Below are 17,331 nucleotides of genomic sequence, written 5' to 3'. Positions count from 1 at the left end.
AAATCCTTGTGCGGTCGAACCAAAATTAGGTAATATCGTAGTTAGTACTTATGGCATGCAACTTGATATGCCATAACAACAACTTGAACTAGGTAATCATCATCTTTCACTTGAAAAGAAAATAAGATGTCATTCAGGTCCCTGGTAATTTATAAAGTTGTTCGAGGAAGCAAAACTACTTTGGACCTTGAAATTTCCGAACACGAGTCATTAGCCACTTGGGCCATTGGATTAGTTATGTAAAGCTCGGGGTGGGTTCAACCCGAGTGAACAAATGGCTAGTTTAGCCCAAACCAAAATTAGGCTTCAAATGTTGTGAGAAGGAACTAAACCCAGCCCACTTAAAAATTGGACCATGAAATTTGGGCTCAGTCTTTAACCTCAAATGCAATTATAAAATGACAATGTTCATGTGATCATATCCCACTTTCCACCCCTTTCCCACCAAATAATCAAATTAGGAAGGCGGCGAAGGAATTCACCACCACCGTTGATGTGATTGCTTTTTCTCATTAGAGTGCTAAAGTTTTCAATTGAAATGTAACTACAATTAAAAACAAGGATGGTCAACGAAATCAAAGGACCACTTAGCTGTATTTGAGAGGATGGAACCAATTAGACACTTTGACTTTTATGCATAAATACACAACAACTTTGGAAAAAAATGAGAGGGTGCAAGTATTATTAATTTATTATGATAATTGATAGATGTAGTACCCGTGTTCTAATAATGTGAATTTGAACTTTCGATCTTCTACTTTTAATAATTTTTACACCACTTTAATATAACATATTTTGTAGGTGCATGCAAGTCCAAAAGGCGTGTATTATTTGGAATCTTTGACACGTGTTTAAAATTTACCAACATCATTTTCCCTCTTCTTTAACATCTAATTCTCTAATCTCACTAACCATTGCCAAATCAAAATTATTATTAATAATAAATAACATTTATTATTTTAAAGAAGAAGAATTGAAATTTGTACAGTATCAGAGTACTTACCTAAATAAATTGATTCGGAATAATGATTTAGAAGACTACAGTAATTCAATTTTGGACTCAACATATAATTTTTAGAGGAAAGAACAAGGAGTTCAAGCATGCCAAGTCAAAAAATAATAATAATAAATAAATAAATTGATTCCGAACGATTTAGAAGAATGTAGTAATTCAATTTTTGACTCAACTTATAATTTTTAGAGCAAAGAACAAGGAGTTAAAGCATGTTCAATAACCAAATCAGCTCATTAACTCGTGTTTTTATTTTTGTAAATTGCTATTATATTTCAATATATATTTTAAAAAAAATACTGTATTATGCATGTGCTCACAAGTCAAATGAACACATTATATCCATCTTTAAAAATATATATAATAGTTTGTTTAACATGCTCATAACTTGATTTCGTTCTATTTGTTTTCAGCAAGGCAAAACTAATCTCTTCCTTTAAGAATAGTCAACCAAATTGTTTTTTACTGGAAAAAAAAAAAAAAAAAAAAATCAGCTAATTGATTTCCTAAACCCTAACTTCAATTTGACAAACTAAATTATAGTTATAAATAGGGTTAAGTGCAGAAAATCCCTTGTAATATAGGTTATGTGTACAATGAGCACCTCCTTTTTTAAAAAAAAAGGCATTTCAGTCCATAATATTACTGTTTTTGTTTTCCATTTAAACATTAAAATGTAACTTATATATATAATTGATGAGAAAAATTCAAACTTTATTAAATGATGACTATAGATGGTCTTTATATTAATGATTGCATTTAGATTCAAAATATTTTTTGAAAAAAATTGAATAAAATTTATTTTTTTATATATAAATACATATATAGTTTTTCTACTTTACAAAATATATAATTTTCTTGTCCCAAACAAATAAACAAACAAATAACGCTAGGTTTATTTTATTTTTGTTCCAAACAAACAAACAAACTTCTATATAAATTGGATAAAATGGTCATTTTACACGGCTTGTATTTATACTTATTAATTTATTATACTGAAACGAGGGTATTATTACCTTCAGACTTCATTTAAAGTTTTTAGTGGCTATTTACACTAAATCAATAGTATAGGGGTGTTCTACATTACACATTAACTATTTTGCACTATATAGATAGTAAATGGAGTTTTTTGTACTTAACCCTTATAAAATACTGTAATTTTGCGTTTGAGAGTTGGCACATTAATTTTGAAATTAAGAAAAATTTAGTTCAAAGCCTACAATTTAAAACTTAGGTATAATTCAGTGCTCCAAATACTGTATAAACAAATTCATGAAATATACGTATTTAATATTGCTTGATTACTTTATTGTTGTTTTCCATTAGAAAACTCAGTTAGCTTAAATGTTTTTGTTGCTTCTATATAAAGACAAAAAATTGAGTATATTGAATATTGATTCACTTACAAATTAAATATTTGATCAAATAAAAATAAAAAAATTAAAAATAAAGCATGCAAAGTCTCTTTGGAAGCTACAGCCTACAGCTAACCGAAGGCATGTAATGGATGGTACCAAACAAAGACCTAACCTTTGTACAAGTACTCCACAAATCTACTTAGTTTGTTACATGAGACGTGGCGGGAGATCATGCCAGTGGACCGTTAGGTTTGGAGGTTTGGTTTTGAAAGGTCGTTGGGCAACGGTCATTCTTCTTCATCCTCTTCTTCCTTCCCCCGATTTCAATCTAATTGGAAAGATGGGATCAAGCCCTATATTTCGATTTCGATCTCTATTTCAACTATTAGTTTGTTGTGAACCACCAACCAATTTTGGTCAACTACCAAATCCGAATCATGTAGTGCCTTTTATAGATCCATTTTCTCACATATTCCTCTGCTTCCTTACAGTAAACCCTAGACATCATCCCCACCAAATTGGGAAGTCATCATTCGAAACCCTAACCCTCCCGAGTTCTGCAAAAAAGTTGGACCTCCCTTATCTCACCCAAGTAAGTGAATCTTTACATTTGGTAACATATAATATAAATGTATGTATATCTGTGTGAATTTACGTGTGTGTGAGTGTCAATTTAGGTACTTTCTGCTTAAGTCGAACTCGAAGTCTGCTGGTGAGTGTGCTTTGCTCAAAATGGAAGTTAATTATATGAGAAAAATGGTTTTTGCTGATGACAATGTACTGATTTCAGGAGGCCGAGTGATAAATTTTATTACTTTTTGAGTAGATTTGGTGAATTTGTCGATTTTTTAATACATTTAGGATGACTCAGTGTGTGTCTCTTGTTTAGTACTAAATGAATGCCATTTCCTTCAGTATAGAAAAATTTAGTTTCATCCTTCTGTTTGGCTACTGGAGTTGCGTTCACTTTTGTAATCCAAGGCAATAATTCTTAACATTATCACATGTAGAGATGCCATTATTTTTTTAGGTAGGCTGCATGTCATTGTTGGGTCATAGATGGAAAAGAATTGTGTAAAGGGCAAAAAAAAAAAAAACATTCTTGTTGTCGTCTACACCATATCACCGTATGAAGTTAGTAGGGTTGAGTAGTTGGACTATGTGAAGGGGCGATACGAGTTCAAAGTCCGTGGCTAGAACCTTGGAGCATTTAAATTTGGTTACGAGTTACAGCCACTTTTATTTTTTTGATGGTTTGGGCATACACTCTGATTGCATTTTCCCACATCTCATTTTCTTCTTAATTCTCTTGTGCGATGCATTTTTGCCTCTTGTGACAATAATTCATCTCTTCAAATGTATGTTTGGAATTAAATATTTCATATATCTAAAATCCAATGTCTCTGACATCTGATGGAATTTCACATTGAATTTTCGTTCCCTTCTTTCTATCTATTTTGGCGGTGCATACAATGGCATTGCCACTGGGGCACTCCATTTTGATAATGGACAGTTATTGTTTTCAATTGGTAGAAGCAAGTCTTTGGAGAGAAAGAAAAAAAAAAGAAAAGGTTTTCATGAGATGCTCCTATAAGTTTCTTTCGTATCTTATTAATGGAACTGGTTTTCCATATCACAGAGGTGTAAGAAAGACGTGACATAAATGAATTTCATGGTTTGCTGCAACATCAATACCGTGGCTGGAGTTCTCACAGCTTTGATAAATATTAGTTATAAACATGCTTTCTTATTACTTCTGATAAACATTAAATTTTATCTTAATTCCAGCTTTTGAGGCCAGAAACATGGCTGAAGATCTGGACAAACCACTGTTGGATCCTGAGAATTTCAACCGGGAAGGGATTGATCTGGTAAGTCATGCAACAATTGCTAGTATGATGTCAACATCTTGAAATTCCCATATGACACCAAATATATTAATTGATTTGGTTCAACAGGAACGCTTGCCCTTAGATGAAGTTTTTGAACAACTAAGAACTTCACGAGCAGGACTTTCATCTGACAATGCAGAGCTCCGCCTGACTATATTTGGCCCAAACAAGCTTGAAGAAAAACCAGTAAGCACTACAAATTGATAAATCAGATTTATAATCATCCGTCTTTAATGTGTTCTTACTATTTTTTGCTTCTAGAGAAAAACAAACAAACAAACACCTGAGATGGTAGTAAGTTTTGCACTTACCCTTGTTTACTAATTATAATAATAAATGACGAGGACAGTGGGGCACGTCAAAGCTTTAACTTTGAAAAAATGTAATGACATTGTACTGAATCTGTCAAAACAAGAAAACCAGAAGATGTTCTTAAAAGGCTGGAGTTGGGGTCTGGAGACTCAGTAACTTAATACAGTAGCAACATTTGAAAATTTATACAAAGAATGCTGAGAAAATTTGAAGGGTTGGTGCCTTCACTTGAAAAGGCTTCGGCACATTTTTAAACTCCAGTTCCTAGAGTATGTTCAAAATGCCCATGTTGTATAAGTATTACAAGAATTGTTGTCGTCGGTCATCACACCCACTCAATATACAATTATCATTCTTAAGAAAATATGAAAAAGGAAGTAGAAAACGGAAGAAGAAAGCTGAGAACTGCACAGCGAACATGATGTAGACTCCATATATATTGGCTCACCAACCATTGGGGTTAGAGAAGGTTTGAGCTCAGGCTATAGTTGGGTATTCAAACCATATATTTAAATGATGTTAATAACTGTGGATGGCTGCACATGGTATCATATTTATCTAATGCAAGTATTACCTGAATGGAATAGCATCTAGCTTCCAATTTAAGTCAATTCTTTTTTCTTTTTAATTTCAGGAGAACAAATTTCTGAAATTTCTCAGTTTTATGTGGAATCCCTTGTCATGGGTTATGGAAGCAGCAGCAGTGATGGCCATTGTCCTTGCTAATGGTGGAGTGAGTTTGTTGAACCCTGTCATTATTTTAACATATCATTGCATTTTGCAAACTTTTACTCCCTTCCCTACACAACACCAATTTTTTATTATTTGTATCATCTGTGTCATAACCGTCATTTCGTTCATGATATTCCAGGGGGAGGGTCCTGACTGGCAGGACTTTGTAGGGATTATTTGCCTGTTAATCATTAACTCAACCATTAGTTTCATAGAAGAAAATAATGCTGGAAATGCTGCTGCAGCACTTATGGCACATTTAGCCCCCAAAACTAAGGTATGTTGTTTTGCTTAGTGCCTTCACTCATTAAAGGATTGAAAATTTTAGGAGCTTCATCCGAAGAATGATAAAATTCTCTTTCCTGAGTTGTTTTTTAAAATAATTATTTTAGAATATTATTTATTATTATCAATACTATATTTATCTTTGTTAAACAGGTTCACAATGTGGAAACACAAAATATTTGACCACTCTGTGCTTCCCTAATTATCCATCATGCTGAAGGATCTTAAGAATCATACCTTACTTTTAAAATCAAAAGAACAAAAATCAACCGGGACCATGACTTTGTATCAAAATTGAGATTTTAGAAATTCGTATTGTTCACCACCACCAACTCCTTTTCCTCCTTTAATCCTTTGTAATCTAAATACATGCAGAAAACACTGTACTAAATGATACGATCCTCTTTGTTCTGAGATAAAAATTTGATCTGATTCATTAAAGATTTTAAAGTTTAGTGTAAATGTGTTGGCTGGGTGGGATTGCTAAAGCTCAATTTAGTTTTATATTGGCTTAGAATCCTTACATCACTTTGTAGGTATACCCAGAAAATTCAAACTCCTTTTGCATGTCTCGACTCTAATACTACTAAGGAACCTTATGAGGCCTAAGCTGGAATACTGCTTCAATTGAAATTCTATGATAGTATTACAGAGGAGTCTGAGAGTTACTACCAAGTGCCAAGTGAAGTAATATGATTTGTTGGCCAATGGTTCTGTAGTAGAAACCTTGGATGTTGACTAAGCATATTCAATCTTATTAGGGAACTCAATATGATTAGAATTACAAGTAAAATACAGGATGCTTAGTGCTAAAGGGGACACTGATACTCCTGAGGAAATTTTCTGATTAGGTTAAGGTTTTCATTTTTACTATTTTCTCTCTCTCTTCTTGTGGTATCTTCATCCTATATATTACGGGTGGGAAATAGGTGGAGGCTATAATGGGTCAGTGATGTCACAAAGACTTAATTCCCCTTTCAAAAATAGACACCCTAAATTCACTGAATTTCCTTTACCAAAGACGGTTGCTTAACCTCCTTCCGGAGGGGTTCCGACCTTAGTATATTCTCTTATTACCTTTTATCTTGTTATGTCTTGCAAATACTATGCAGAGTCAACTCATCATTTTGTTAGGCAGGTCCTCAGAGATGGGCAATGGCAAGAGCAAGATGCAGCTGTTTTAGTACCAGGAGATATTATTAGCATAAAGCTTGGTGATATTATCCCTGCGGATGCTCGCCTGCTTGAGGGAGACCCACTAAAAATTGACCAGGTAAATACTTTCGATAAGACGTAGAATGTGCTATATTTTGTTTTGTGTTATACTTTTAATTGTTCTAATTTGCTGCTCTTCTTTTAGTCGTTCTTCTTGGCATTGGAATTTAAACTATTAACCATTTTCTTTCTTTATTATTATAATAAAGAATTTTAATATGATTCATAAAATGTTTTTTTAACTTGAGTATTTCCTCTACAGTCAGCTCTTACAGGAGAATCTCTGCCTGTCACCAAGAAGACAGGTGATGAAGTTTATTCTGGTTCAACATGTAAGCATGGAGAAATTGAAGCTGTGGTGATAGCAACGGGAGTTCACTCTTTCTTTGGAAAAGCTGCACATTTAGTTGATTCCACTGAAGTTGTTGGCCATTTCCAGAAGGTAGTAATGAATGTATTTCACATTAGTATGCAAGGGTCTATTGATACATAATTGTTTTTTTTCTTAACTCTGGAAGGATCTCCTTAATACTAAACTGTGCCCCTTACATTGTACATGAAACTCATAAATACTAATCTCTATCACAATTATATTCAACGTGGAAGTAGAATTCCATAAGTACTTTTAATACTTCCTCTAGTGCTAGAAATGTCACATTAGGCGAAGCTGAAATCCTGAAAATGGTTGTTAATTAAGATTCTTAAATAGAAATATCTCCTGAGATTATTCAAGTTTCATCAATATTTAGAACAACCCTGGTGGAGTATAGTGTTTATATGTAATATGTTTCCCCTGCAGGTCCTTACAGCTATCGGGAACTTCTGTATTTGCTCTATAGCAGTGGGAATGATTCTTGAAATTATTGTCATGTTCCCTATACAGCAGCGTGCATATAGAGTTGGAATCAACAACCTTCTTGTCCTCTTGATTGGAGGAATACCCATAGCTATGCCAACAGTGTTATCTGTTACACTAGCAATTGGTTCTCATCGACTCTCTCAACAGGTACAACTCTTAAAACTACTAGTCAAAAGTACTCCAAAAGGTTCTGTTGTATGTCACAACTCTGGTGGCCTAAGCCAATCAACTAATATTGCTTACTTTTGGAGATCAAATGAATATTATAGTGGAAGAAAGATGAATGAAAAAAAAAAATTACATTTTTGTCTTTTTTTCTCTGTTAACAAATATGATCTCAAGGTCAAATACCAAATGTTAACTTTCTTTGCAACTCCATTTTCGCTTAATTTCTAAAGGGTGCCATTACGAAGAGGATGACAGCAATCGAAGAAATGGCTGGAATGGATGTCCTCTGCAGTGATAAAACTGGAACACTGACCCTGAATCGCCTCACTGTTGATCGAAACCTTATCGAGGTACAAAATCCTACTTAACCAGGGCTTCGTTTGTCCTACTAATTTATTCTAGGGAAACATTATTTGCATGTCATATTGGCATACAATACAGACTCGATTATCTGAGAGAATTTTTTGTTGTCTGATACAAATGTGATGTCCGACAAATTTGGAAATGTCTAGGAAAGAGAACTTGATGGGTTTACAATAAAGGAGACCTATTTTTTATGGTTTGATTTTTGACTAGGAATATTACTTGGGGGGACCACTTACATCACTTGAAAAATTCTCAATGGAGGGTAGAATGTATTCTTAGATTAGCTTGACTAATTAGATGTGGCCTATCCAAATCCAACACATTGTGTTCACTAGTTGATAAAGTTACACATCCAACCGTAGGCTGTGACACAAAATAAGCTTTATTGGAGAGCTGGTGCTGAAATGCTGATAGGTCCTGGCTCATTTGGTGAATCTGGAAAATTATACAGCTTCTGAACTTCCCAAACTATATGTCATTGTATCATCTATGATGTATATTTTTTCATGGCTTCTTGCTTCAAAATTTTACTCTTTTGTGTTCATAGTCACATACTTGAGGGCGGGCTTTGTTGCATAGGTAAGGTTGCTCTATTTTGGAGCTCATGATTTCGAAACTGAAAATAGCCTCTCTGCATGCAGAGGTAAGGCTACGCACATCTGACCCTGCAATGGTTGGACCCTCATGCACTGGGTACCCCTTTAGTCTCGTACTCATTACACAACGAGTTTAGTGTAATTTTTTTAATTTAGTATTATAGTTTAGGGAATCCTTCACTTTGCGAGAAAAGCAATATCTTAAGAGTAGGGTGGCAATTCATTTTAATGGGTCATATTCATATCAAAATAAGCTGAACACAACTTCCTTAATATTCGGGTTAAGAAGGAACTTTTGTTTATTAAACTAGTTACTTGGCACTACTAGTGCAACCTGTTAATAAATGGATCCTATAACCTTTAACATGACACAACTTGTTTAACAATCTATTTACCATTTTTACTTAATTATAAAATGAAAATATAACCCAAAAAATAAAAATATTGAATTAAAATTATGGAATGATTGAAATTTCCATTTTATTTCAATAGATCACACAATTAACCTAGGGTTTCACTATAGTACCATACTAATTTAAATTTATTACCTATTATACAGGTTGAAATCACAGGTTGATTTTGGTCAACTTGATACAATTAACTAGATGAGTCAAATCAGCTTAAATGAGTTGACTAACTTGAGTTACCAAACCCAAATTCGACGTGTTTATTTTAACAAAGTTAATCGGGTTGACACAATTATGACACAAATGCGATTAAGGTCACGTCATACCTAATTTCGTGATGGATTCAAGTTGTGTTGAATGGTCGTGTCAAATTTTGTCACCCCTAGTTAAGAGAATCAAGTATTGTACATCTCCTTTCAATCTGATAAATATTAAATATATCCGTTAATTTTACAGATATTCCATTTTCAATTTTTCAGTGAATATACATAGAGAAGTTGTTTTATTGAATTATGATGAGATCTGTAGACGTAGAATTCTTACAGAATAAATTCTTTCTGTAGGTTTTCTGCAAAGATATGGATAGGGACACAGTTGTCCTGTATGCTGCCAGAGCAGCTAGACTGGAGAATCAAGATGCCATTGATGCAGCCATAGTTAACATGCTTGCTGACCCGAAGGAGGTAGGAGAATATGTCCATTTAAAACTAAGGCTGAAGTTTTTTTTATTTTATTTTTTTTCAATAAATAATATTAAAAGACGATGAAATCATTTATTTATTTAGGCGCGTGCAAACATCACAGAAGTGCATTTCCTGCCCTTCAATCCTGTGGACAAACGCACTGCAATTACATACATTGATTCCGATGGCAATTGGTATCGGACCAGCAAAGGAGCTCCTGAACAGGTAGCCAGAGTTTAAAAGTTTGTCACTCCAAAGATCTAGTCATATGATTATTAAAATTATAAACATGGTGCAAAAATATGTTAGTTTTCCTCAAAAAAGGGAATATTGGAACTCAGACTAAAAATAATTTATTTGGAATCCTTGCAGATATTTAATATGGGGTCAAGTTTCCCGAATTTTTAAGATTACAATATAAGTGATCTAATTGATGTTACCTTTCTTTAACAACTAATTAATATTTTTATCTGCTTCTTTATGTTATTAATACTAATCATCAAATGAATACATAATTCAGTTCCTTCCTGTATTGCATTTAATGCAGTGATCCTAACTGCTGCTTGAGTTTCCATTTAACCTGTATATTAATTAGGTTTAACTATTTATCTTCACCTTTCAGCATAATTCTACATTCCTAATGGGAATTATTGTTAACTATGCCTAATTATAGCGGAAATCTAATTACTTCAGGGTTCTTCCCCTGTGACATAGCTATGATTTTGAAGATCCTATTTTGATCTCCATTCCAATACTAAAATGGGAAAAAGAAAAGAGTTAAAACCAATTCAAATGCGTCTGCAATTTTTTAAATACAGAGAGACCCTCTCTTATGGGGAAAAGTTTATCCTTGGGCATTTGAAACTGAATATTTTTGCAAACTGTACCACGGACTCATCATTCTTATTCTCCATTTTTTCCCACTGAAATTCAGATTTTGAATCTCTGCCCCGAGAGAGATGAGATTGCCGGAAAAGTTCATGCCATCATTGACAAGTTTGCTGAAAGGGGCTTGCGGTCTCTTGGGGTTGCTTTTCAGGTATAGTCCTTGGGGATCTTTCTTTCCTTTGCATTATGTTTGGTTGAAGATGAGAGTGGTGGCTGGAATAAACTCAGAGTCTCTTGTTTTTGTGTTACATGTAATAAGCAATCATTTTACCTACCAAAAAAAAAATGAATGGTTGGTGTTAGTATAGAAGGCAGATGTCGAGAAGACCATCAATCTGCTAAAAACACTGGTGGTTAGCTAGGGATAAGTATGCAGTTCATGGAGTTAAACATTAGAAGATATTTAATCCAAAGAATTAGCATGTAAACTATTGGTTGTTTACTTTGGAAAAAATGAAACAGGATAACAAGCTTGTGATTTACACTTCAGAACCCAAATTGTTAAACATTGAATTTCTGGCCAATCTTTTAACCTTCCACAATCATACATACTTTCAGGAAGTTCCAGAAAAATCAAAGGAGAGCCCTGGAGGTCCTTGGACATTTTGTGGGTTGTTGGCCTTGTTTGATCCTCCAAGACATGACAGTGCTGAGACCATTCGTAGAGCACTTAACCTTGGTGTTTGTGTAAAGATGATCACAGGTGCATTACAGTTCTTCCTATCTTGTCCTAGTTGCATAGTCATGGCAGTTACCTAATATCAATCTTGTCTTTTGAATTGCCTCCAAGTGCTATTCGCTAATATCAATCTTGTCTTTTTGAACTGCCTCCTAGTGCTGAAACAGAAACAAAAATTAACTTTGTTTCATGTGCTAATATAGGCGATCAGTTGGCAATTGCAAAGGAGACGGGTCGGCGACTTGGCATGGGAACTAATATGTACCCTTCTTCATCATTGTTGGGCCGTAACAAGGATGAAAATGAAGTTCTTCCAGTGGATGAGCTTATTGAAAAGGCAGATGGCTTTGCTGGTGTATTTCCTGGTAATTGAATACAAAAAAAAGTTAGCTGCTTGACTTTTTTTTCCTGTTATAGTTTTTGTGTCATCCTAATGTTTGTGAATCAATCCAATTTAGTTTTTCACTATATTGGTGGCCATCCTTGCTTGTATGCCAAGAATTTAAGTCTTCATCTTATACATTACATGATCTTCCTAAAGTGTCTGCCTTATTAAAAATCATCTTAACGTTTTGCAACTTCAATTCCTCACCAACAGATTCTTCACTGCTGAGTGTACTGTTAAGTCCTTGTCATCTCTTTATCTATTATCTTCGAATGTTATCAAATCCAGATTCCCCAAGCAATCAACAAGATTTACTTTAGGCCTATAATTCTTTTTATAAATAATACTGCAGTATATTATTGTCAACTCACATGGTTGCACTTGCAGACGTACCAGCAACAAAAAACCTTTTACTTACTGAGGATTCTAATGAAAAGCGCTAGGGAGAAGAAGAAAAATGTCCATATTCTTTTTATAGAGAAACCTATGATAGAGTCCCGAAAGATGTTATATTTAGACTTATTGACATGATTTCCATGATGGAGCTGTGATATATCTTATAAGAACTGCAGGATAAACAAGAAAATTTTCAATCATTGTAAGTTTTTATCAGAGATATTAAGACCCTGCCTTTATATGGACTTTGATATTAACAAAACTAGGGATCCAAGTGGGAATGTAATGAAATCGAGTGTCAAGAGAGACGAAAAAGTGAACATTTTCATTACCTGGGGTCTATTATTCACAGAATAATGTTGGTTATAAAAGTGAATATATAGAATTTAATAATAGCAAAACTAGGGATCCAAGTGGGAATGTAGTGAAATCGAGTGTGAAGAGAGACGAAAAAGTGAACATTTTCATTACTTAGGCTCTATTATTCACAGAATAATGTTAGTTATAAAATTAAAGCAAGTTGAGTTAAATGGAGGACTGTTTCTAGCATGTTGTCTGATCAATGTATTCCTCTAAAATTAAAAGGGAAATTCCATAAAATGGTTTTAGATCAACTTTGCTTTATAGGTTAGAACTTTGGGCAGTTAAGAGACAACATCATCATACACTGAGGATGGTCATAATATTGAAATGATACACTAAGGGTGGTCAAATTTTACATAATATTACATTGATTAGAGCGTGGTAAGACAAGAAATGATAAAATCAGAATTTATTAATAATTTTTTTTTCCTGTGAAATGTTTGAAGTATCCCATTGGAAATAAAATGAGAAAAATTTGTTAAGATAATTTGTAATAAAGACAGTAAATGCATCAGTGAGGAAGAGTGATGTGGTCCACATTGAGGCATTGAGGTAGTATTGGGTGACAGAGAGACCAAACTTAACATGAGTTGAGATAGCAAAGAAATATATAATAGAATGTGGTTTAATAGAGTAATGGTCGTAGATAGATCACAGTGACGAAACTGGTTTATTTTGGTCCAACTCATAGTTGGAACAAGGTTTTGTTGAGTTGTGTATCTTATGATACTTAAACTCTTCAGTTTACACCAGCATACCAGATAACACAAGAACAGTACAAGATAAAATCTGTAATCAAAGTCTGGGTGCCAGACGTGTGAAAGCAGAGCAGAGAAAGAGGTGTCTGTGCATCTTTGACTGATGCAGGGAGTGCCCATGTAGCTGTACCCTGTTCTATATTTACTTCACTCTGATTTTCTTGATGGATCCAACCACTTGCACCCTTGCACTGAGACCTGTACCTGAACCTTTGACCTATCTTCACTGCTGCCTTTCGGCTTCAGAAAAACTTCATAGCATTAACCCAGAAATTCTTTCAATGAGATTAGTAGTCTGCATCAATTGTTTTAGATCATATTTATTGTTCTTATTTCAAGGCTTATGGTATTTCCACCGTATGGAATCATTTCCAAAATATTGTTTAGTGCTCCCTCTCCTGGTTTTTTTTATTCTATTTACAACTGCCATGCTATTTTCAGAACATAAGTATGAGATTGTAAAGATTTTACAAGAAAAGAAGCATGTGTGTGGCATGACGGGAGATGGTGTGAATGATGCACCTGCTTTAAAGAAAGCAGATATTGGTATAGCAGTGGCAGACGCCACGGATGCTGCAAGGGGTGCTGCCGATATTGTCCTAACAGAGCCTGGTTTAAGTGTGATTATCAGTGCTGTTTTAACTAGCCGAGCTATATTTCAGAGAATGAAGAATTATACAGTTCAGTACTATTCTTTTCTTCTAAAGGCAAAATGGTAGCAATAGTTTACTAGTATAGGGTGCTTGTATTCATGCTAGAAGTTGAATCCTGGCCAAAGGAGTTGCTAATACACCTAAAATACCTCTTAACCAAAATCCTGCCCGTTTGAATGATTTTACCAAGTGTGACTTAGAAGTATCTAAAGATTGCATACTTTAAATCCATGTGTTTCCACTTGATAACTTTTGGAGAGATATTTTAGGTGCACTCCATCTTTGATGGCTAGGATCAATAAGAGCATGGCATGCCACATCAGTTAGCCTATAAATTACAAATCTAATTATTTTGATTCTACATGAATATGCAGATATATGCTGTCTCCATAACAATTCGGATTGTGGTAAGTTGGGTACCATCATGTCGTAAATTTTAGTTTGTGTTTTAAATATCATAAAATTAATAAAATCTGATTTTCTTGCAGCTTGGTTTTACGCTTCTAGCATTGATATGGGAATATGACTTCCCACCTTTTATGGTTCTGATAATAGCAATACTGAATGATGGTAATGTTTCAACCTGCAAGTGTCTTTTTTTTTTTTTACTTCTTTTTTTTTCCCAGAAGTGTAAAAAAAAAAATAAAAATAAAATAAAATAGAAGAAGAAAATATGCTTGCACCACTACTTTTTCAGTTTGGTTAGCAATGAACTGCAGAGTGTGCCAAAGGGGCAAAAAATTGATTGCCTACTTTAGGTTTGACTTTCTTTTATTTTTTTTGGTGGGGAGAGGGGGTGTTGTATATCTTTCTTGCAAAATATATATTTTCCTTCTCATTTAATTAAAAACTCATTTCTTATAGAAGTTACATATAATTGGAGTCCCAGTACGTGAAGTTTGTCTAAATGGCTGTCTACACACTCCCATTGGTACTAATTTTTTTATTTTATTTTTCAGTATAAGGTTAGAGGAAGGATTTGTATTTATAAAATGATGCTTAGCCATATAGAACTAAGTAACTTGATGTAAAATGTGCTTTAAAAGATGTTTCTTGTCTGTGTAAACAGGGACCATCATGACTATTTCCCAAGATCGGGTGAAACCATCTCCAAGACCTGACAGTTGGAAGCTCAATGAGATATTTGCAACCGGCATTGTCATTGGAACTTATCTTGCCTTAGTTACTGTCTTATTTTACTGGGTTGCACAGGATACATCTTTCTTTGAGGTATCAGTTTTACAAAATTGTTTCTTAATTATGTTTATTGAAATTTTTCAAAGGAAAGGTGAAAAAAAAAATCTCAAATTAGTATTCTGTTCCTGATATTGTTGCTTATTAATTTCCTAATCTGGCTGCAGACCTGCTTCGGTGTGAGATCCCTAGCTGAAAATACTGAAGAAATTTCTTCTGCCATGTATCTGCAAGTCAGCATTATAAGCCAAGCTCTCATTTTTGTTACGCGCAGTCAAAGTTGGTCATTTTTGGAGAGGCCCGGGACTCTTTTGATGTGTGCGTTTGTGGTGGCTCAATTGGTAAGGTTTATTCAAATAGGCAAGGAGCTCCATATGTGTGGGTTCCTCAGTTTCTTTTTTTATTTTCTTTTTTTCTTCTTTTTTTTCATGTATACAACCTTAATGTGCATTGGTAGATATGCCTGACTACATATTTGATTTGAAATCATATATGGCTTCTAGTTGGGCCTGCTCTTACATGTGCCAAAAATGAAAGTCGATTGTGGAACGAGCAGAGCAAATGAAGCAGCGTTGAGATTATTGATTATGTTGTTTTTCTTTGTATGTAGGTTGCTACCCTGATTGCAGTCTATGCAGATATTAGTTTTGCTTCTATAAGTGGCATTGGATGGGGCTGGGCAGGTGTTATATGGTTATATAGTTTGATCTTCTACATTCCCCTAGATATTATCAAATTTGCAGTCCGCTATGCTTTGAGCGGCGAAGCTTGGAATCTACTATTCGATAGGAAGGTTTGTTCAAATTATTTATTTCTTGGTGTTTTTTTTTTTTTTTTGGCTGCCTTTTCCAATGTGGTGTAATACTTTGATTGGAAATCTTTTCATGCTTTGAATCTGTTTTTCGCTTTCCAGACTGCCTTTACTTCTAAAAAGGATTATGGGAAGGAAGATAGGGAAGCAAAGTGGGTACTTTCTCAGAGAAGTCTACAAGGGTTGATGGCTGCAGAATTCGACGGAAGGCGGTCTCCAACAATTGCTGAACAGGCCAGACGGCGTGCTGAAATAGCTAGGTATGATAGACTTTCACTCACTGGGTTAACTTCATAGGAGCCTTTTTATTCTTTCATTCATGTATTATTAGTGTCGTGTTCCAAAACCAAATAGGCATGTTGAAGCTTGTTTTAATGAATTTTCTAGGCGTAAAAGATTTCACTAATGGCTATCTTTATGATACCCTTTTCATTCTTTGGTTCATATATTGTTAGTGTCGAGTATTCTTTCAATAGTTGAATTTTATACACTCCCTCCTCCAAAACCAATTTGACATGCTGAAGCTCCTTCTAATGAATTTTCGACTTTGCAGGCTAGGAGAATTGCACACATTGAAAGGACACGTGGAGTCAGTGGTGAGGCTTAAGAATTTGGACTCGCGTATGATTCAATCAGCTCATACAGTCTGAAGCAATGTTTCACAGGAAGGTTGTCTCATACAATTTTCTGTGGAAAACAAAAATTACTGCTATTGTTGGCATGGTAAATATTGGGTAATCTGCAAGAGAAGTGTCGAAAGAGCTGCTGTGAATGGTATCACTGATTTCTGCAGTGGTATTCTAAATTTTTTGGACTCACAAAGCTTAGAGTGCATCTGCAAAGGGGCCTTCTGCAAATAAATCATGCCATTTCGTAGTCTGTATTACTTTTTTATTTTTTATTTTTTTTTATTATAGAGGATAGGATTATCTTCCCTGAGCTTTTTGACATTTTTAATATCTGTTTGCAGAGATCTTTATGTAATGAGTAGACAATTCTGGAAGAAATAAAACCACACTTTACAAGATGATTTTTTTTTTTGTTAGTTCTCCCTTTCTCGTGTGTATTTGAAGATTAATAATTTAGAACAATTAGACAAATTGCTGTGTGTTTCCCTAAACTGATTGAGGGGAGGAAAAAAAGTTTTAAAAAAAAAAAAAAAATGTTGCTACTATTTAGAGCGAACTCATTTGAAAAATTCTGTAAATGTGCGTTCATTGCTTCTGCTTACTATTAATTTCTTGTAGGGAATCGAAAATGAGATTATTCGACGCTTTAGTAAAGTGTTCATCCACCCTGCAGTGGAACATATTTGAGTC

General features: G+C 34.3%; 1 protein-coding gene across 1 annotated transcript; it reads left to right on the top strand.

Annotated features, from left to right (window-relative positions):
- Positions 1 to 2,714: 2,714 nt before the first annotated feature.
- LOC132283650 (ATPase 10, plasma membrane-type) lies at positions 2,715 to 17,039 on the top strand. Its single transcript, XM_059785644.1, has 22 exons — positions 2,715 to 2,962; positions 4,159 to 4,241; positions 4,329 to 4,448; positions 5,209 to 5,307; positions 5,446 to 5,583; positions 6,730 to 6,864; positions 7,069 to 7,248; positions 7,606 to 7,812; positions 8,064 to 8,183; positions 9,766 to 9,885; positions 9,988 to 10,110; positions 10,820 to 10,924; positions 11,332 to 11,476; positions 11,656 to 11,817; positions 13,796 to 14,034; positions 14,382 to 14,414; positions 14,496 to 14,577; positions 15,077 to 15,237; positions 15,369 to 15,542; positions 15,812 to 15,994; positions 16,115 to 16,272; positions 16,566 to 17,039. The coding sequence occupies exons 2-22, from the start codon at positions 4,176 to 4,178 to the stop codon at positions 16,660 to 16,662; spliced, it is 2,847 nt and encodes a 948-aa protein (XP_059641627.1). The 5' UTR covers positions 2,715 to 2,962; positions 4,159 to 4,175; the 3' UTR covers positions 16,663 to 17,039.
- The last annotated feature ends 292 nt before the right edge of the window (positions 17,040 to 17,331 follow it).

This window comes from Cornus florida, unplaced genomic scaffold, assembly GCF_030987335.1.
Source record: "Cornus florida cultivar Cherokee Brave unplaced genomic scaffold, ASM3098733v1 CherokeeBrave_3.0.0_Hap2_Chr11, whole genome shotgun sequence".
NCBI lineage: Eukaryota > Viridiplantae > Streptophyta > Magnoliopsida > Cornales > Cornaceae > Cornus > Cornus florida.
The sequence above is the reverse complement of the archived record's forward strand: the minus strand, read 5'-3'. Positions and strand labels throughout refer to the sequence as shown.

Coding starts and splice junctions, on each gene's coding strand:
- LOC132283650 (XM_059785644.1), top strand. CDS start 4,176: ATGGCTGAAGATCTGGACAAACCACTGTTGGATCCTGAGAATTTCAAC. Junction 10,925..11,331: donor CTCTTGGGGTTGCTTTTCAG/GTATAGTCCTTG, acceptor ACATACTTTCAG/GAAGTTCCAGAAAAATCAAA. Junction 15,995..16,114: donor ATCTACTATTCGATAGGAAG/GTTTGTTCAAAT, acceptor TTCGCTTTCCAG/ACTGCCTTTACTTCTAAAAA.